At 38.0% G+C, this 22,600-nt stretch overlaps 1 protein-coding gene and 1 pseudogene across 4 annotated transcripts; one reads left to right on the top strand and one right to left on the bottom strand.

The window, feature by feature from the left end:
- Window positions 1-206: 206 nt before the first annotated feature.
- LOC148550685 (secreted RxLR effector protein 161 pseudogene) lies at window positions 207-986 on the bottom strand (annotated as a pseudogene).
- A 5,028-nt stretch (window positions 987-6,014) lies between these two features.
- On the top strand, window positions 6,015-9,264 carry JOSL (JOSEPHIN-like protein). 4 transcript variants are annotated; one of them, XM_088494101.1, is made up of 3 exons: window positions 6,015-6,476; window positions 8,126-8,243; window positions 8,552-9,264. In XM_088494101.1, exons 2-3 carry the CDS (start codon window positions 8,160-8,162, stop codon window positions 9,023-9,025), a joined length of 558 nt encoding a protein of 185 aa, XP_088350227.1. In that variant the 5' UTR covers window positions 6,015-6,476; window positions 8,126-8,159; the 3' UTR covers window positions 9,026-9,264. The 4 variants fall into 4 exon arrangements, with proteins under 4 accessions (XP_088350227.1, XP_016166662.1, XP_088350226.1 ...); XM_016311176.3 differs by having other exon boundaries at window positions 8,122-8,243; XM_088494100.1 differs by having other exon boundaries at window positions 8,107-8,243.
- The last annotated feature ends 13,336 nt before the right edge of the window (window positions 9,265-22,600 follow it).

Here is a 22,600-nt window from a genome sequence, read left to right as displayed (position 1 = left end):
ATATGAAACACATTTCTTTCCATATACTACAACCACTATCATCTTACTACACAAGCTATATAAATAACACAATTTTATATCGGTCCCATAAAGTTTCTAGATCATTATGTTATAACTCATACAATAATATTACTTTAACTAGAAACAACAAACTATCAATGTTCAGAAAACACATAAATAAACATAGTGAGCTCAGAGTGTTAGCATCATTCAGAAGAACCAAGACCCATTCTATGTACATGTTCCTTAAATGTCTTTGGTTGCAATCCTTTAGTCAATGGATCAGCAATCATAAGTTCTGTTCTAACATGTTCTATGGACACTCTTTGTTTTCGAACTTCCTCCTTAACGCCAAAGTACTTTATTTCCATATGCTTAGCACCTTTAGAATATCTATCATTTTTTGAGAAAAATACTACCGCAGAATTATCACAATAAATTTTCAATGGCCTAGCAATTGAGTCAACAATGCCAAGTCCTGAAATGAAATTTCGCAGCCATAAAGCTTGATTTGTAGCTTCAAAACATGCTACAAATTCTGCCTCCATAGTAGATGTTGCTACAACGCTTTGTTTGGAACTTTTCCATGATATGGCAGCTTCTCCAAATAAGAATAAGTAGCCAAATGTAGACTTTCTTGTGTCAGCACATCCACCAAAATCTGAATCTGAGTAACCAATTACTTCTAATTGGCTAGACCTTTTGTACATGAGCATATAATTCTTTGTACCTTGAAGATATCTTAAAACCTTCTTTGCAGCTTTCCAATGATCCATTCCAGGATTACTTTGATACCTTCCAAGCATTCCTACTGCAAAGCTAATGTCCGGTCTTGTGCAAGTTTGCACATACATAAGACTTCCCACTACATAACTATATGGAATTCCTTCCATTCGCTTCCGTTCTATGTCATTTTTTGGGCATTGCATAAGACTAAATTTGTCCCCTTTTTGAATTGGTGCAATTCCTGCGGAACACTTTTCCATGTTGAACCTCTCTAGAACTTTATTTATATAGGCCTTCTGAGACAATCCTAACAATCCTTGTGATTTATCACGAAAAATTTCAATTCCTATCACATAGGATGCCTCTCCCATATCTTTCATTTCAAAGTTTCTAGAAAGATATTCTTTAGTCTCACGCAACATTCCCAAATTATTTGTTGCAAGCAAAATATCATCAACATATAAGACTAGAAAAATAAACTTACTCCCACTGACCTTTCGGTATATGCATACATCAACAACATTTTCTTCAAAACCGAAAGAAAGAATGGTATTATTAAACTTAATATACCATTGTCGTGAGGCTTGTTTTAGTCCATATATTGATTTCTTAAGTTTACACACCATACGACCTTTTCCTTCAGTTGGAAAACCTTCAGGTTGATCCATATAAACTTCTTCATCAAGATTATCATTCAGAAAGGCAGTTTTTACATCTATTTGATGTAACTCTAAGTCATAATGAGCCACAAGTGCCATAATGATACGCAATGAATCTTTCTTAGAAACAGGTGAAAATGTTTCTTTATAATCAATACCATTCTTTTGAGTAAATCCTTTAGCAACAAGTCTAGCTTTATATCGTTCAACATTGCCCTTTGAGTCTCGCTTAACTTTGAAGACCCATTTACAACCAATACATTTAGCACCTTCTGGCAATGCAACAATATCCCAAACTTTGTTATCTTCCATGGATTTTAACTCTTCTTTCATGGCATCAATCCATTTTTCTGAATCATCACTATTTATGGCTTGTGTAAATGAAACTGGATCTTTAGATATTCCAATATCTTCTTCTTGTAAATAAGTCTCATAATAGCTTGGAATAGCTGACTTTCTTTCCCTTTGAGATCTCCTCAATGGTATTTCTTGAGACTCATTTCTTTCTGATATTTGTGAGTTAGTTTCTTCATTGGGAGCATTATCATGCAAATCTTGTTCATCACTATTAATGTGTTCAACAATAGTTGGAACAAATCCTTGAGTAGGTGTGGATAAAGGAACACTAACATGTATAGGAACATTAACTTTAATTTCCTTTATTTCTACATTTTGATGATTTTCACTCCCACTAACTTCACCATTTTCAAAGAATTTTGCATTACCAATTTCTACAATTCTTGGACTATGGTTTGGACAATAAAAATATACCCTTTAGACTTCTCTGGATAGCCAATAAAATAGCCACTCACTGTTCGAGAATCTAATTTCTTTTCTTGTGGATTAAATATTCTTGCTTCTGCTGGGCAACCCCAAACATGTAAATGCCGTAAACTGGGTTTCCTATTAGTCCATAACTCAAAAGGAGTTTTTGGAACAGCTTTACTAGGAATTCTATTTAGCAAATACATGGCAGTCTTTAATGCATACATCCACAAGAATTTGGGTAAAGAAGAATTGCTCATCATACTTCTAACCATATCCATTAACGTTCGATTACGCCTTTCTGCCACACCATTTTGTTGTGGTGTGTATGGCATTGTATATTGTGCACATATGCCATGTCTTTCTAGAAGTTTTGCAAATGGACCTGGACATTGTCCTGTTTCATTATGTTTTCCATAATATTCACCACCTCTATCTGACCTAACAACTTTTATCTTTTTGTCTAATTGCCTTTCAACTTCTTTAATATAAATCTCAATAGCATCAACTGCTTGAGACTTTTCTTTAAGCAAATAGACATATCCATAACGTGAAAAGTCATCAATAAAAGTGATGAAATATTTTTCTCCACCAATAGATGGAGCATCAAAAGGTCCGCATACATCAGTGTGTCTAATTTCAAGAAGCTCACTACTTCTTGTGGCACCTTTCTTATTTTGTTTGGTTTGTTTTCCCTTAATACAATCCACACATAAACCAAGATCAGTAAAATTTAGATTTTGTAAAATCTCATTCTTTACTAATCTTTCTATTCTTTCCTTGGATATGTGACCCAAGCGTTTATGCCACAAGAATGCAGAACTTTCTCTAGGCGTATTTGGCCTAGCTACATTATTCTGGTACTCAATAAGCAAGAATTCAGAAAATTGATCAAGAAGTTTTAATCTATACAAGCCATCAATTAAAACACCATAACCAACAATATTAGAATTTTTAAATAAATTAAAACAACCATGTCCACCATTAAAAGAAAAACCACAATTGTCTAACTTTGAAACAGAAATTAAATTCCTAGACATTGAAGGTACATAAAGAGTCTTAGGTAAATCTAAATGAAAGCTTGTATCCAACACCAAACGATAAGTTCCTATTCCTTCAATTGGCGCTTTCACACGGTTTCCCATGTAGAGGAACATCTTACTTTGGCTTGTGGTTTGGATCGTAAGGAATCCCTGCATTACATTAGATACATGAGTTGTAGCACCAGAATCAAGCCACCAAGAATTATGAGGAATATCAATTAAATTTGATTCATAAGTACATACATATGTTTCAAATATACCTTTCTTTTCGAACCATGCCTTACATTTAGGACAATCCTTTTGGAAATGTCCTTCCTTCTTACAGAAATGACACTGTTTTGTATTGGCATGTCCTTTCTTCTTAAAATTCTTGGGCTTTGTCTTTAATTTCTTTTCTGATTTGCCAGCTCCTTGAACCAAGTTGACAGAATGACCACCATAATTCTTAAGTCTATTTTCTTCCTGTATGAGCTTTCCAATTAATTCATTAACGTCCCATTTTTCCTTCATGACATTATAATTAATTTGAAAAGCTCCATACTCAAAAGGTAATGAGTTCAGAATGAATTGCATCATAAAGGAGTCATCAACTGTCATACCCAGTGACTTTAATTTTGCAGCAATATTAGTCATCTCAATAGTATGCTCTTGCATGCTCTTAGACCCATCAAACTTCATGGCCGTGAGCTGTGACATTAATGTACTAGCAAGTGACTTATCAGCAGAACGGAAGCGGTCTTCCACAAACGCAAGATATTCTTTAGCACTTTCTGTTTGTGGAAGGGTAGTCTTAATATTGCTTACAGTAGTCATTCGCATAAACATAAGGCTTAATCTGTTAGAACGTTCCCATGTCTTAAGTGCATACTTTTCATCCTCATCATTGTCATCAGTGACAATGGGTTTCTCTTCTAAAAGTGACAAGTCAAGATCCAAAAGACCTAAATGGAACTTCACTTGTTCACTCCATTCAGAAAAGTTTAAGCCATTAAACATGGTAACAGATGAAGCTTGCGAATGAATTGAAATACCTGTCATTTAATCATACAATGCTCATATTAATTTTAATTTTATCATCTATTCAGATTACAGAACATAACAAGCATATTACAGTTCACCTTTGAGTAAAATTCTATAATATACTAACACATTAACATACAAATAAATGCCATATTTATCATACTTGAAGATTAAAATTCTCTGCCAAATACATATACCATCTTTGGACAATACATATATCTGACCCAAGAATAATAATTTTTTCTCGTTCAAGTCTATTAATAATAGAAGAGATTTCCTTTGGGTAAATCTAATTCTAAAATTAATTAACACATTATTAAATATACTGGCATTTTACGTTATAACTTGGTCACTTTGGTGTACACAAGCAGTAAATAATCTAAATAAATTTAATGCTATAAATAAAATATTTATAGACTTTTCATAAATTTAGAGTACATTACGTACTCAAAATAATTTCATAATTGTCATCAATACTACACTTAAACTCAAGATTAAATTCATACATGAGTATAATTTATGATCAAATTAAAATATTCAGAAGAAAACATATAGAACATATACAACTACAAATATGCAGTTTTGATGGCATGAAATTTGAAACCCACTTAATTAAAATCCAATTATAAATAATTAATCAGAAACATGCAACACCAACACCGTGGATATCATAATTAGATCAGAGAAAATCACATACTTTCAAAACACAAGCTCTGATACCACATGTAAACTTATTTTAGCGGAAGCATTAATTAGGATCTTAAAAGTTATGATTTTCATACCTGGATTGGTTGCCATAACAAGTCCTGATTACGGTAGAGTTGAACTTTAAGACTGATTTTGTTGAGTTTTAGTTACGATAGAGTTGATCTCCAACACTGGTTTCTCTCCCCTTCCTTTCCTTCAGACGTTCATCAGGATGGCAGTTTCACGCTCTTTTCAGTGAGTGGAAACTGTAAAACGTCGTGTGTGTTGAGGCAGAGAGAGGACCATTTTTATATGTGTTATAATCTTTAAATCTAATGCGTCCATCAAACATTAGCATTAATGGATGAGATTAAGCCATTAATGATTTATAAATAATTACAATTAGGCCACAATAGAAGTTTAAATTACAATAAACTTCCAACACCGCGGGGACGATAGAGGGCTACTGGGCTGGGAATGCTTCAGAGGGCTAGGGTTCAGTGGTTCACCGTTCACGTGTGGAGTGAGACTGAGATGAATGAATGGGGGAAGAGACCAGGCGACGGCGATGGCGCTGACGACCTGAGAACCCCGGCGACGACGGTGGCTACTGGGCTGGGATTTGGGATTGCTAGGGTTCACCGTTAGTGAGAGTGTGAGACTGAGATGAATGAATGGGGGAAGAAAGGGGGGTGGTTCTTGAGTGGTAACCGGGTCGGGTTTCATTTATTATTTTTTTTAAACAATTAAAAACGGCGTCGTTTTACTGTTTTAGAAGACCGGTCCGGCCCAATCGGCCGGTTTTCAGCCGCTTCATCGGTTTTCTCGTGGTTTTCTCTCCAGCGGTTATTAAAGGAGGACCGGACCGTTTGCATCGCCGATTTGCGGTTAAACTGGTCGAACCGATCGGTTCGGTCCGCTTTTTAGAACCTTGGTTAAAACTATAGTACAATGAATCAGGGTTTATAATTTCTGAAAACCGGATTGGACCGGCCGGTTCGACTGGTCTAATTATGAACCGGCCGGTTTTTGGCTGGTTGAACCGGACAGGGAACCGACCGGTTTAAAACGGCGTCGTTTTTGCTAAATTTGCTTACTTTCACTCTTGGTTCTGAAGCTCCTTCGTTTCTTTCTCCCTTTCTCCCTTCCTCCCTTTCTTTCATTCACAGAAGCTCAGCCAAAAAACCCTAGCACTGTAAGCCTACACCACCGCCGCCGCAAGGAGTGGCATACTGCCGCCGTCCGTCCGTCTATCTAGCTTCCCTCGTGCTCCAAGTCTTCAACCCCCCGTTTGCTGTCACCGATCGCAGCTGCTTCCTCGAGCTCGGCGTCCGTCGTCTTTGTCTGCTCAGCCGCGCTTCCGCCGCCGTTGGTTGCCGTTAACGTTCGCGTCTTCGTTCAGCCGTCGTCTTCGTTTCTTCGCCGTTCAAGTTTGCTCGGGGTTCGCCGTTCGCGTTCACTCGCCGTTCACCGTTCGGGTTCGCGTTCGTCTGGAAGCCACGTTGCCCTGCTTCAAACTCTGCGACCAACCCGCGCGCTCCACCTAGCCGTCGAAGTGATCTCTTTTGTCGCCGCTGTGAGTTCCCTAAACCCACCACCAGACAATACACTCAAACAACACCAATACTCTGCTTCAAACTCTGCAACTTCTTATTTCTATTACAATAAGTAACTATTTGATTTGGCAGTGGTTTAGATTTTTTTTATAGACTGAATTAAAAGTATACAATAGTTATGTTCTCTTCTCTATCACATTGATACTAAGTTTTGAATTCTCTTATTTAGTTTCAAGTTTACCGCACTCAACATGTTTGATGAAATGCTTTAACCATATTTCGGGTTGGTTTTGTCATTTCTAGCTTTTAGAAACTTAGTAAGTTGATTGCATGTGAAATTAGAATAATTGGATCTTAGTAATTAGGAAATTTTAGCTGCACAAATAGCATCTTTGTAGAAAACATATTAGCATGATGATTCCACTTGCATTAGTGTTCTTCTGGTAAATTTTAACTGTTAGTGTGAACTTGTTAATTTGCTAATTGTTCTTGTGTTGTTGTTCTGTTGTTCTTCTGTTATTTTTATTTTTTTTTTGTTGTGATTTTCTCTTCTTGAACTTTTTAAGTTGATAATTTGCTAAATTGTTGGGCTGCTGTTGTTTTAATTTGCTAAATTGTTAGGTTTCTGTGATTTAATTTGTTGGATTTTCTATTTAGGTCTTGTTCTTGTTTATTTGCTAAATTGTTGTTGTGTATTTATTGTTGTCTTTGAGATTCTTGCTGGATATTGGTGATCATTGATTTATTATGTGCTTCATGTTTTCATTGTTTTCTTCTTCTGAAGGAAAAAAAATTCCGTTTTCATTGTTTTGTTGATTGTTTGTTTTTGTTTCAGAAATTAATTTTCTGTGATCAATGCTCAAACTCTAAATGCTGTTCTGTTGGTTTTGCAGTGTTTGTTTTGTTTCAGAAATCAATTTTTTGTTATCAATGCTCAAACTCTGAATGTTGTTCTTCTGTTTTTGTTTTGTTTCATAAATCAATATTTTGTGATCAATGCTCAAACTCTGAATGTTGTTCTTCTGTTTTTGTTGTTTCAGAAATCAATTTTTTGTGATTAATGCTCATACTCTGAATGTTGTTCTGTTTTGTTTTAAGGCTGTGTTTAGAAGAGGTGATTGATTTCTGAGTGTTGTTTTGTTTTTGTTTTAAAGCTGTGTGTTGTGTTCAATTTTCATTTTGTTGGAAATTCTGAGGTATATAAGAATTAAGAAGGAAGACTATTTTAACGGTATTATTCTATTGATTCTGGTATGCTACAAGCTTGAACATAGAATTGAAGAGAGAAACCCTTTATTATTTTATCATTGGCCTATTTTTGGCATTGCATATCATTGTAGTTTGTTTATTCATAGAACTAGTTTTTATGATCCCCTTTTGAAGTAAAAAAATGCAGTAGAAGAGTGTTTAGAACCAGTAGCTTTATTCATTGAATTTTTATAGAATCAGGTGTTTATTATAAAACGGTTTTTCTGGTTGAACTAGTTGAACCAATAAACTAGTGAACCAATAACTAGAGCAGTTCGATGACCGGTCCGGTTTTCTGAACCTTGGTTTATATACATAAAATGATAAAATGACCCCGACAAACCCATTTCGTACCGCTTCGTTAAAAGCACTTGTGCACTCGAGAGAGTGATCCCTTTCTAGTTTCTGCCCTTTCAGACAGTCTCACTCCACTTCCTGTTTTGACGTGCCCATTTATGGCGACGGAGAAGTCACAAGTCTACCACGAAAGGCAGAGGCTTCAGTTTTGTCTATTGCACTCTCTCAACTCCCTCTTTCAGGTGCTCCTCTAAACCCTACTCTCTCAATTTTATTAATTTATTCATAATTTAGGTTTGCAAATCCATTTTACGAATTTATAGTAGAGCTTTACTGTTCAAGTTAATCTGAGCTTCGCTAGTTTAGGTGAATTCTAGAGATTGATAACTGTGAGTTCAATCATTGAATCTTCAGTTTCAACCCAATCTGATTCATATCGATCACTTGAAATTGATAGATTGGTTGTTCTTTCAATAAAAATGTGATTTTTATTTCAACTCATTATTCATAGTTGTTTTTGTTTTCCCTTAATCTTTTATATAATAATCAGCAAAAGGATGCTTTTAGTAGAGCAAGCTTGAATGCAATTTCTGAAAGGCTTGCACTTGATGGTTCCAATAGTGGAACAACAACATGGACACCACTTTCTGTGCTTTTCAAGCCCCATCACAATTCACTTACTGGAAACTATGACATAAATGTTCTGATTGGTGCATTGGAAGAGAAAGGAAAGAGTGTCGTGTGGCATGACCGTCGAAACACCGCATCCTCCATTGATCTTGACGTACCTGAAGATATCTTGATGGGGATTGTGATCAATGTCTCAGTGAGAAGGTTTGCAGGGATTTGGAAAAGTAGGCACTGGATTGCTTTGAGGAAGATTGATGGGGTTTGGTACAACTTGGACAGTGACCTTGCTGCCCCTCAACGTTTTCGAGACGCACAAGAAGTAAGGGAGTTCTTGGATTTTACCATTGGTCATGGTGGGGAGGTTTTGCTTGTCATGAATGGAAAACAGTCTTGACACTTTTTAGAATTTTTCTTTTTTTCTTAATTTTTTAAAAATGTGTTCTTGTTAGTTGAGTTGAATTTTTGTGTATATCCATGTATAGTACAAGATTTATGCAATTTTGAGAGAATGGAGCTTATACTTGGACCTGTGATGTCTCCTTGTGTCTTTGTTTTGTGTATAACAGTAGAATACTGATTTTGAAGGATGTTAATAATGTGAAATAATGTGCTCTGTATGTGGTTCACTTATGAAATCCATGCTTCATTTGGATCTGTAAAGCATCCTTTGAACTGTTAGGGTTGGGTACTGCATGCCCTGAATTTTGATTCTTGATTGACTTATAGAATATAAGGTATTGACTGATTAATTATGTTTTGTTATATATAAAATGTATTTTCGTTATGACTTTGTATCTTACAATACAATTCACAAACCAATTGCTGTAACCTGTAGGATACGGATTCAAATTCAAGAAACAGTCAAACTCTGCTGGCAGAAATAAGGTTTCGTTTACTAGATAGGAGTTTAAGTACTGACTTAACTGCTTAAGCCCTTAACCATTGTGTACATCAGCATTAGGTAGAGATTATAATGGAAACTGACTATAAACATTTGTTGGAATGGTTTTCTGAATGATACATGAATCGTTCTTTGCAGTTTCAGTATTATGTGCTAAGGATTTTCGGTAATGTTGTAGCTTTGTGGTTGTGGAGACCACTTAAAATGTTGTTCTTACAAAACATACCATGCACATTTTATTATTTGATTAATTTTATCCTCTTAGGAAGATCTTAACAGCTACATATGCTGCAATATGTATATGTGACTCCAATCCATCCTTGCGGATACAACCCGTAAAATAAGAGAAATGACTTGTGTAAACAGCTTGAATCGGCCGCACTGTGTAGACACTCGTGAGATGTGTTAGAAGTAATCATAGTTTTAAAAACTGAACCGAATTGGAATCGAAGGGCAAGTTGGTTTGGTTCTTAAGCAAAACCGCCTTGTTCCAAAAGGAAATAAAAGTTTGGAAGTTGGTGAGTTGAACTGAATCGAGAATAGACCTTTTTTAGTTAAGTCGTTTCAGTAAAAAAAAAAAAGAAGGGGGGAGACCTTTTTTAGTTAAGTCGTTTCAGTAAAAAAAAAAAAGAAAGGGGGGGGGGGGGGGGGATGTTAGGAAACCAACAAAATATGAGCAATTCTTTGTTATTGTTGCTTCATTGCCATTTTTTGAACGATTCTGATCCCTCTCTCGTTCCAAACTGTTGTTGAGTTTTTTGAAGTTAATGTTGTGTTGGTTTAGATATTTAGCCGTTAATTAGTTATTGTTGTTGCATGTTGGATTTACCTTGTTGCTGCTCCTGTAATAAATTTACTAAATTGTAATGGTTAATATCGTGATTGTGAATAGAATAAATTGTTAATTTATTTAATTTTGTTGTTGTGCTATCTGTTTGTATATTTGTATGGGATTTTGAGATTCTAGTTGGTGTTTTTTTTTTGAAAGCAAAGAGTTAAACACAACATGGTGGGCCAACAGAAATTATAAAGAAAACAAAAAATAACAATATAATCTGCAGTTATTTCCGGCATTGCCATCAATAATCATAAGAGTCAATACCTTTCCATTTTTTGTAACTTATAACCGTTCTATTGATAATTGCCATCAATAATCATAAGAGTCAATACCTTTCCATTTTTTGTAACTTATAACCGTTCTATTGATAACATCTTCTATCTCTGAGTGCTTGTTCTTGAATATCCTATTATTTCTTTTAAACCAAATATTTTAAATAACAGCAAAGAAACTAATCAACTATTGGTTTCACTTTTCTTTCTCTCCACCAAACTAACAACCAAGGAACATGTGAAATATATTTTCAACCTCTTTTTTACATAGTACACAGACAGTATCATTATGACCAACAACATCTAGTCGACACAATCTTTCTTTAGTGTTAACCCGTCCAACCAAGACAAACCAAGCAAATAATTCTACTCTCGGTGGGACAATGCCTCTCCATATAGTGCTAGTGAAACTATAACTTGTTATATTCTTCAGAAGTAGTTCTGTCTGCATAACCTGCACAAAAGAGTTAGTAGAATAAACGCCTCTTTTTTTTTTTTTTTTTAATTTAATCAAATTTCCATACAACTCGATCCTTTCTCTCAAAAGATAACGTGACCGACTGTAAGGTTCCATGGAGTTGGTTAAGTAGCCCCAACTCCCATTGGAACAACTTTCTTCTGCATTGGAAGTTCCATATTCATTCTAACGCAATCCAGAATCTACAATACCTTATAAAGGAACCTCTTTGGTTTGAAACTGTGAAAAGTTTTGGAAAAGTATATTTCAAACCCCCGCTTTGTAACCATATGTCCTCCTAAAAACACACCTTTCTTCCATTTCCTATCCCCCATTTGCAAGCCTCGAATCAATTTCTCCCTTACATGTGGGTTTATAATCTGTAATTGATAAATATCTTTCTATGGATCTCCCATTTAGGTACAGGCTGACTAGCAAGCATCACTAAAGGATTCAAGTCATTACACAAACACACAATCTTTTTTCATAACGGACAATCTTTTTTAAAAACTACCACTACCACTTAAACAAGAGACCTGTATTTCGAACCACTGCATTTCTAGCTCTCAATCCACCTAGTTTTTTCGGAGCCTGCACTAGTTTCCATTTTATTAATGGCATCCCATTTTTTTCATCCTCCTTGCTCCACAAGAATCTCCTTTATAGTGAAATCAACTTCTCCGCCACAGACTTAGGCATCTTATAGTTGCCACCTTGATTGTACCCTTGGTTGGGGCGGTCATAGAAGTTATGTGTGACTGCCACGGTGTTGTCTTCCTCCTGGAGTTGCGAACATTCATCAGTATAGTGGCTATAATCAGCACAGATTCTGCAAACTCTCTGTGGGACTAACTGTTGGTTTTGCTGTGCTGGAGAAGGTTGAGCTTGCTGAACTTGTTGTTGATTCAATTGCATCTGCTTCAGCAAGTTGGTCATTTCACAGATACTCTGAGTTAAAGCAGCAGTCTCTCTGCTAGAGGATACTTCTGCAACGGCTTTTGAACGGCCTTGTTTCTGCCTGTGATTCCTAGTAGATTCAGCTAAGTCGCTGATCAATTGCCATGCCTCATCAGTGGTCTTGTACTTTTTCATAGACCCATTGCTAGCACTTTCCAATGTGGTCTTATCTTGGGGCCTCATTCCCTGTGTGACATAACCGAGTAACACTATCTTGTCAATCATATGGTGGGGGCATGCTTCCAGAAGATTATTGAAGCGCTCCCAGTATTCATAAAGCGTCTTGGATTCATCCTAAACAATCATGGAAATATCTTTCCTCAGTTTATCAGTAACTTCAACTGGAAAGAACTTTTCCAAGAATTCTCTTCTCAGTGTATCCCAGTTGGATACAATTGCTGCTGGTTGAGTGTAGTACCACTCTCTTGCCTTTCCCTCAAGAGAAAATGGGAAAGCTTTCAGCAAAATCGAAGTTTCATCTGCACCATCACGCCTGACAGTAGAACAGGCTGCTTGAAAATCTCTCAGGTGCCTGATAGGCTCTTGAGCAGGTAAGCCATGAAACTTGGGCATCAAATTGAGCAGTGCGGTCTTTATTTCAAAGTCTGTAGCCACCGCTGGGTGATGCGCTTGAAATGGTTGCATTGTAAAATCAGGGGCTCCAGCCTCCTGGATAGTAACTCTCCTGGCTGCTGCCATGTTACCTGCACGTAAAACAACCAAATCAGTAGAACGGGGGCTGGTTTCTTTCTCAAGTGACGTTTCAGATCCGCCCTCAGGGAGGACTAACCGACGCCGAGCTTGCCTTATTCGTGAAATAGTTCTTTCAATCTCAGGATCGAATACTAGCAAGCTTGGGTCAGGAAGCGAACGTGTCATCTAACGAAAGAAACAAGCAGCTCATAGTAGCAAAATAAAACAAAATGCAAATAAATAAATTCCAATTAATAACTTTAGCACTCTATTGCAACTCCCCGGCAACGGCGCCAAAAATTGATGGCAGCGGAAATTGGCAAGTTAAGAATGATCATAAAATATGCGTTGCAAGTATAGTTCTCAACCAACCAGAAATCCGCTTATCAATTTAGAAGGGTATCACAGAAATTAAAATTAAAATACTGGGAGTATGGATCCCAGGTCGTCTCCCAACGAGTTGCAGAAAAGTGTGCTATTTTATTAATCAGATGTTTTCAAAAAGGTTTGAGTTGAATGGCAGAAAATTAAATTAGAGAATTTATATAAATTTAAATAAAAGCCTTGACTGGGAGTTGATTAGCTGGAAGCCCTATTCTTGTTGGGGTACTCTCAAGATCACTTGACAATTGGGGGTTATTATGTTTAGTTGTCCCTCAATAAGTAAGGGAAAGTCAAACAAGTTGGAATGCTGTTTCTATCCACAGGTTCCAATCAGCTCTTGGGAGGATTGGTGTTTGTGACTAGAGAGCAGTCCAACAATAAACCCAATTACAATCTTTCTCTTGAGCATCCTAACTCAAGGGTTCCTTTCAATCAACTCCCCATCAAGTTAGGGAAGTACTCGCTCATTGTAAATATAAAATTCATAACATAAGAAAGGGAATTAAAGAAAGGCATGATAAATAAATGAATGAATGAGTAAGAACATGTAAAATGATAAATAAACCTCATGCTTAGTTGAAGGAGATAAAATGAATGAGTAAGAACACGTAAAACCTATGCAATGCAATGCAACCTATATGATTTTTGTCCACTTGATCAAAAGTAAGTAAGCTCTTCAAAACAATTACAAATCAAATTCCACTAACTCAATTCTTATACAATAAGAACGGATAAAAATGCAAGAAGATAGCTCATGAAAGCAGGGAACATAGAAATTCAAGTATGGAACCCTCACTGATGATGTATGTACACTCTAGTCTCTCTAGTGTATAGGGTCATCACTCTATCCTTCTCTAATCATGCTCTCTAATTTTTTTTCTTCTCCTAACCAATCAACAACATTTAATATACCAATGCAAACATCATGAGGTCTTTTCAAGGTTGTAATAGGGCCAAGGTAAGGGTGAGGATATATATATGGCTAAGTAAGCTTATAAATTGAATCTTTAATTAACCCAAGCTTTAACATAACCTATATATTCTATATAACTTTAGAATTCATACCTAGCTACCCAGAAATCTCTTTCACATCCATACTCATGTTTCAACCTTTTGTTTTAATTTTATCATACATGCATTGATCTTTGAATGCTTGACTCAGCATTGGGGTAATTTTGTCCCCTTATTTATTTATTTATTGAGTATTTTTGGATTTTTTTTCATAAACATAGAAACATAAAAATAACATAGCTTATCAATGCACATAGATTTTTAATTCTTACAGTTTCACATGAGTAGGTATCCAAATTCCCATTATATTATCATGATTCATTCCCTTATTATCCTTTGTTCCCACAATTTCCCATACTTAAATAACACACACAATTCTATCTTAAGCTAACTAAAGATTCAATTTGGGATATATAATTATTTTTTCGCTTAAGGCTAGTAATGTGGTAAAATATAGAACAAATGGGATTTAAAAGCTCAAAGTGGCTAACAAAGGTAATTGGAAGGGTAGGCTTTATTTGGATAAGTGAGCTAAACAAATAATGGCCTCAATCATATGCAAACATATAAATATAATAAACATTGGACATATAGGATGAAACAAAATACAGATTACAATCATAGAGAAGTAAACACACAAGAATAAAATAATTATGGTTAAATAATATAACCATTCATAAAGGCTCAACTCTCACAGGTTGTGTGTTCTTTAGCTCAAAAATCATGTTCCAAATACAACTTCAAGCAAATTTAACATAAAAGCTTTAATTAAAATTAGTGAAAATTTGTTCCAAAGATAGGGTCTTAGAAGAAATTTATTGTCTTTTTAATCAAGCAGAACATGCATGCAACTAATCTATTACTATGCAATTTATCCTATTCTACAAAAGAAAAATCTAACTAAATATCCTAATTTATTGGTGCTAGGAAAGAGAAATTACCTCCGAAAGTCAGGTACTGACCGACTTCCCCACACTTAAGGCTGTGCACCGTCCTCGGTGCCATCTGTCAAGAACAAAGGTGGGCTGGTAGCAGTATCTCCACAGTCGGGACCATCATGGCTCCCTGTGCTGGTAAAGGAAGTGGAGTCCGGGGTGTCTGAGTCCTTGAATTTTCCCATGATCAGCTCCTTGAGGTATGTGAATCGGCGCTTGTTACGGCGCTCTCTTATCTTAGCTTTCTGTTCCTGCCGATCCAACTTTTCAAGTATCTGATGGAGCAGTTGGGCTGTTGTAGGTGCTTGTGGTGTTGAAGAAGGAATATCTTCAACTGGTTTAGTAGACTGGCTAAAAGTGGCTGCTAGAAGTCTAAGGTACTTCCCGTTGGGGACATACTGATCATCCCGTGGAAGCATGGCTTTGGTGTCCCCAGCTCTGTAGGAGACTCCGGCGGCTGAGACAAGATCTGAAACCAGGGCGGGGAAAGGTAAGTTGCCTGCAATTTGTACGTGTCCCATGGCATTCCGGATATGTCTTGGTAGATTCAGAGGTTGGTCTGTAAGGATGCACCATAGTAGAACGGCCATATTCGCAGTGAAGGAGGACTCGTGAGTGCTCGGAGAGACGTAATGGGACATAATTTGTGCCCATACGCGAGCCTCCAAGGTAAGTGCTGAAGCCGAAATTCCCTTAGGGCGGGTACGATGGTATCCGTAGATCCATTGGCTGCCAGGTAGTGCGATAATTCTGAGAACGGCGTCCCAGTCAAATTGGTATAGCTGGCGCTTGAGTGCAGCTTCTTGAAAGGCGTCCATTCCTTCTGGAACAGGGGGAAGACCTAGAGCTTTTTGAATAGCTTCTTCAGTAATGGGGACTTGCTTCTGACGGACATAGACAGACTGCAGGGTTGGCAGGTGGAAGTTGGAGTAGAATTCGACTACCCAAGAAAGATTGACCTGCCTTGGCTTTTGACGTTGGGATTTTTGCCAGTAAAGAATGTCATAAAAACATTCGCGTTGTAGATATAGTCTCTAAACCGTCAGAAATCCCTTCGTACAAACGTTTTGGTTGTCACAAGTAACAAACCCCTTAAAAATTGATAACCGAAGTATTCAAACCTTGGGTCTTCTTCTCAAGGAACTGCAGAGAAGTATGTTCTTATTATTGGTTATGGAGATTGTAGAATTGGGGGTTTTAAGACAGAGGGACAATTATGACAATTGATTTAAATAGCAATTAAAATAAATAAACAAATACTGTAAAGCAAACTTTTGACAAGGTATGAGAAATTGGAAGTCCAGGCTTAGTTATTCTTATCAACAACAATGAAAGTCGAATCTTAATTCCTCTTAGTTAATCTTTGCTAAAGCAAAGGAAAGTCAAGGGACAAATTGGTTTGATCTTCGAACCCTATTTATTTCCTAAGAAAAGATTGGGATTATTGAAGTTCAATTCAATTGGCAAAGATAACAGTTATCAATTATGTTGAGATAAGATAACTCCTGAGTTATTGCTTTCTTAACCAAGACCAAAAGAGGAAAAAGTAAATTTGCTGGAATAAAAATGCCTTCAGATGTAAAGCAACAATAACATAAATTAAAGAAAGCAATCATGAATTGAAATACCTCAAATAACATTAATAAGTGAAATTGTAATCTAACATGAAGAGTTCATAAACTAAATTGGAAGAATAAATAAAAATAAAGAACCTGGGATTGAGAGTTACTCCTAAAACTAAGAGTAGTCCTAAATCCTAAGAGAGAGAGAGAGAGAGAGGAGAGAACCTCTCTCAAAACTAGATCTAAAACATGAGAAGTGGAAATTGGCGAGCTCTTTCTAAATGGATGCATTCCTTCACTTCATAACCTCTGGTCTATGCCTTCTGGACTTGGATTTGGGCCAAAAAGGGCTTCAGAATTTGCTATGAGCATTTTCTGCAATTTCTGGTGCGTGGCCTCTGTCACGCGTCCACGTGGGTCACGCGGTCACGTCGTTCGGAGCTTTTCCTTACCACGCGGTCGCGTTAGTCATGCGACCGCGTCATGTGCGTTCTGCTTAAGGCGCACGGTCGTGTCAGTCATGCGGCCGCGTCGCTGCTTCTTCGCGCTTGGCACGCGATCGCGTCATCCATGCGATCGCGTGGATGCCAGTTTCTTCAAGGACTCCGTTTTGTGCTTTCCTTCCATTTTTGTATGTTTCCTTTCCATCCTTTGAATCATTCCTGCCTTATAAGATCTGAAACTACTCAACACACTGATCATGGCATCGAATGGAATTAAAGGTGATTAAAATAATTAATTTAAAAGTATAGGAAACATGTTTTTCACATACATCACATAATAAGGAAAGGAAAGTAAAACCATGCAATTAACATGACTAAGTGGGTGAAGGATTGAATAAATCACTCAAACTAAGCACAAAATACATCATAAAATATGGGTTTATCAACCTCCCCACACTTAAACAATAGCATGTCCTCATGCTAAATCCAAGGTAATAAGTAAGGTTAAAGTGATGGAATGTCATGCAATGCAATCTAATCTAAATGCAACTACCTAAATGAATGATGCATCATGCAATTCTAATTTATTCACTCATATATAAAGCTTACGGGTAGTTAAATTAATTCACATTCTCAAGGAGTCATATATGTATATATAGCCAAGCTTTAGATAATCAATAAGCATTTTTTTACAATTGAGATGGGAGAAAAAGCATTTTGTGAAATTGTAAGACAATTAGATAATTCAAACAGAGATAAATGTTTAATGAGCTATTGAACCCTCACTGGATTTGTGTTTACTCTCTAGTCACTCAGTGTTTATTGGGTTAATCACTCTATTCCTCTTTTTATTCTTCCTTTCTATAACTTTGTTCTTCATCTAACCAATCAACAATTATAGAATACAGTCATACCAAAAATCATGAGGTCTTTAATTAAGGTTGTAATGGGGCCAAGGTAAAGGTAAGGATATATGTGTAAGGTTAAGTGAGCTAATAAGTGAATCCTTAATTAGACTAAGATCTCACCTAACATACATACTTAGTAAAACAAAGTTACTCTACCTATTTTCCCATATTTTCCCACTTTTGGATGTTACATGCTCATGTTTCAATTTTTATTATCCCATGTGCATTGCTTTTAATTTGCATTTGGGGAATCCTTTTTGTATCCCCTTTATTAAATACTGAAAAATGACTTTTTTTAATGCACATGGTAATTTAATCACTTTGATTTCTCATGAGCATGCTTCCCAAAAATTTCTTAGTTTGAGTTATTTTATTCTTTTCAACTCTTCTACCTTTTGTTTTTATCATCCATGTTCCCAATAGGTTTTCCGTATTTAAACTATTTATATTTTTCTATCTTAAGCTAACCAAAGATTCAACTTGGGATTTTATTTTGTTTTCCTGCTTAAGGCTAGTAGTGTGGCTAATAGAATAATAAAGGGATTTAAAGGCTCAAGGGGGCTAACAAGGGTGATGTGAAAAGGTAGGTTATTTTGGGATAAGTGAGCTAAAATCAAATGATGGCCTCAATCATTCTTTTGGTATGTATCTATATTCTATATTCTATATTCTATAATTGGACATATAGATTAAAACAAAGTAAAGAATACCAGAATATAAAAGAAGGGCGGAACACACAGGAATAAAAATTATGGTTTGAATGTAACCATACAATTAAGCTCAAAACTCACAGGCTATGTGTTCTCTAGCTCAAAAATCATTTATCACTTATGTATGTCATGCAGGTTTAGTTAAAAATTCTCATTATTCTCAATGTAAAAATTATATTGAATGGCTTTAAAGTTCTAGTGTTTCTCCTTGATGAAGTGTTGTTAACTTAACTACATGATGTAATGCTATATATACAAGGTTTATGGATTTAAATCTGTTATGTTCAAGTTCCTAGCTTACTTCCTTTTTATATTTTCAATTTAAACTAAGCTATCTTATGATAAAAAGGGTAAACTATACTGAATAATCCACTAATAAGTTAGAATTGCAAACTAAACTAAATAACTAAGATATGAACTAAAGTGCAAGATGCAAAAATAGAGTAAAAATACATAAAAGCAATGTATAAGTACTCAGAAAATAAAAATAAAAATAAAGAGAAAAATACAGAAAAATATCCAAAATAAAAGAAAAAGAGTCTGTAGTGGTTCACCAAGATAATACGCTAGAGATGGCGACCTCCCCACACTTAAAATGAAGCATCGTCCCTGATGCTCACTCAAGCAGGGTGTGAAGGGGTGTCATCACTGGGAGGGATGGTAGCTGGTGTCTCTGTGGTGGCTAGCTGAATGTCTGGCTGCTGGAGAGGAGGGACTGTCTGAATGGGGATCTCAGGATCTACAGCTTGGATCTGCTGGGGTGCTGCCTGCTGGGTGTCAGCCTGCTCCGCCTCTCCCTGGGGATGGGTCTCTGCCTCGGGCTCATCCGCCTCCTCCTCAGATGCCTCAGAAGGTGTGTCAGATTCGAAGGGGATGTCACCGGATCGTATCATCAGCTTCAGGTGCTCGTAGCGTCGCTTGTTACGATGCTCCATCTGGTCAAGTCGTCGAAACAAGCGGTGCACCAGATGATAGATAGGCTCTGTGGCAGGTGGAGGTGCAGTGGTGGTGGCAGGGGTAGATGGTGCAGCAGTGGAGGAAGAGGGACCGGCAGATGGTGTAGCAGTATCATCAGCAGTAGCAGTCAGGAATGGAGGTCTGTAGCCCAAGGCCAGGAAGTTCCTGCTGTGCGGGATAAGCTTCTTGCACTCTGCAGCAGGTGGCCTCTCATCAGCATCCTCCCATGGCACGTCAGCTCGACGGCCCAGCTGTGTAACCAGATAGGGAAAGGGGAGAGTGCCACAGACGTGGACCCTGGCCATGTAGTGCCAGATAAAGCGTGGCAGGTACAGGTCCTTGCCCTCCATCACACACCAAAGGAGGGTAATCATAGCGGCTAGTATCTCAGTCTCGTGAGTACTCGGCATAATATAGTTGCTGAAGATCTGATGCCATAGCCGAGCCTCATCGTTCAGGTAAATCCGCTTGATCCCTTTGGGCATGGTGGTGTTCTGACCCATGATCCAAGGAACTGACGGGTCAAGGGCAATCCGGGCCTTGACTGCATCCCAGTCAAACTTCATGAAGCGCATATCCTCCTCAGCTTTCTGATAGCCATCTGTCTGATCAGTCTTAGGCAGAAGTTTCAGAACCTCTTCTATTGCCTCCTCAGTAACCAATATCTGCTTCCCTCTGAGGTTTACTACATCTAGGGAAGTTTTGAAGTAGTTGTAGTAGAATTCCCTAACCCAAGATGCATTAACCTCAGTTAGAGGTCTCTCCAGAAAGAACCAGCCTCGTTGTTTGATCTGATCAGAGGTGTATTGTTGGAGTTCTTCTGGGATCTTCAAAGTCCGCTCCAGGTATAGGTTCCTGGAGTTTGCAAACACCGGATACTTCAGCTCACAGTATCGGTTTGCAAACTTTACTGGGTCAGTGGCGGGAAGTAGCTGGTCGGCCTTTTCCTGCGGGGTAAAGGCTTTCTCCCGCAAGGAGGCATCATGCATGAGGTCGATGATAGACACGGAGGCTTCGCCTTGTTTCTTTTTGCCAGAAGTGGCCTTGCCTTTTCCCCGTCTCTGGGAATCTGACATCCTGAAAAATAGAAAACCAGGATATAGTAAAAATAGGAAAGCAAATAGGCAAATAGTCAAAGAAAACACAAAGCGGCAAAGGAGCAATAGGATAATGAATATGAGTGAAGTAGAATGTGCATTTAGGATTGTATATCAGTGAAAAGTCTGAAAAGAAGAAATCACAATCCAAAATGTAATTGAATGCAAGTTAAATAGAAAAAAATTAACATCATGCCTGGGTTAGAATGTTAAAAGAAAGTGAAAGAAAAGCAAGAAAAGAAGTTTTGAAAAAGTTAGGTTGGTTAGAGTTAAAATTAGTGAGTTAGTGAAAAATGGGTTAAAGTAGGAGGCATAAGGAAAATAGTCCAAGTAACAAGTAATCACAGGTAGAAGCTATAGGTAACTCATATTTAAACAAGTAAAACAGTTTGATGATGATTCAAATAGAGATAAAGAAGGCAAAAATAGGAATCAAACATCAAAAGTGCAATTTATGAACCAGGAGATCAAAGAAAATAAGAATGCATGCCTAAGCATTCATGAATTGGTTTGGTGAAATTATAGGAAAGCTCAGTTGAAAATGCCAAAACCAAGACATGAATAGAAATATTTCACAGAAATTTGGGCAGCATTCCGGCTAAAATAGGACTTTCCCGGAAAATAAACAACAAACAAGCAGTTCATATGAATCCAAATTAAAGCTTGCAATTACATATACAGAATATAAACAAGAAAGTTCAATGTAAAGAGTAGCAAATACAGGAAAGTACAGCATATGAACAAGATCACAGCAGCAACAGATTTGCAAATTTGATAAAACAGAAACAAGAACAATGCAAAAAAACAGACCTAAATCCACTAACCACATCTTAGGCTACCTAACAACCTAAAATCCACTATAACATGCATATCTAACTATCCTAACATGAACAAAAATGGAAAAATAAGAATAAACTACGAATGGATAAAAGGGATTGCGTGTTGCGGAACCTGGAAGGCGAAAGAAGGAGGTTTGGGTGCAGAGGTGGCTGGGGTGGTGGCGGTGACGTCCGGCGCGGCGGTTGCTGCTGTTAGGGGGGGGTAGGGGCTTTGGGAAGGGTAATGGGGGAAGTAGGGGAGAGGGTTGGGGGTTGCGGGTGGTGGTGGGAGCGGCGGGTACGGATGGCGGCGGTGGGTGGTGGTTCGCGGAGGGCAGTGGCGGAGAGGGGGGAAAGGGAGGAAGAAAGAAGAAGAAAGAAGGGGAGGGAGGAAGGGGGGTAGGTGGCGGCGGCGTCTGGGTGGTGGCGTGGTGGTGGCTGGGTGGTGGTGGTTGAGGGTTAGGGAAGAAGAGAGGGAGAAGAGGAATTGGGGGGGCTGCGCGAATGTAGGGTTTCACGTGACTGGGGGGGTTATATTTTTGAATCCACGCGGCCACGTGGGGAACGCGGTCGCGTGGTTGGGGTGAAAATGGGGTTGACGCGATCGCGTGGGGTGCGCGATCACATGGAGGGGGTAGAAGAAGGGATGACGCGATCGCATGGGGCATGCGATCGCATCGCTGGAAATTGTGCTAAACGCACGAATCCAGCGTCGTTCCAGCGCAACTCTCTGTCTCCTATTGGGAATTCTGCAATCCATGCGACACGATCGCATCGCTCATGCGGTCGCGTGGGATTGGTTGTGTGCATGTGACACGATCGCATGGGGCATGCGTTCGCGTGGGCCATTTTGTGCTAGACGCACAACGGCTGCACGATTCCAGCCTAACTTTCTGGACGTTGGATGTTGACGCCGATCTCCAGGTCACGCGGCCGCGTGGATGACGCGGTTGCGTGGAAAGTGTAGTTCGCCATTCGACGCGATCGCATGGGGCATGCGGTCGCGTCGCGCACCCCTTTTTTTTA

The sequence above is a fragment of the Arachis ipaensis genome, chromosome B7 (genome assembly GCF_059453495.1).
Source record: "Arachis ipaensis isolate K30076 ecotype BB chromosome B7, ASM5945349v1, whole genome shotgun sequence".
NCBI classification, from domain to species: Eukaryota; Viridiplantae; Streptophyta; class Magnoliopsida; order Fabales; family Fabaceae; genus Arachis; species Arachis ipaensis.
The sequence above is the reverse complement of the archived record's forward strand: the minus strand, read 5'-3'. Positions and strand labels throughout refer to the sequence as shown.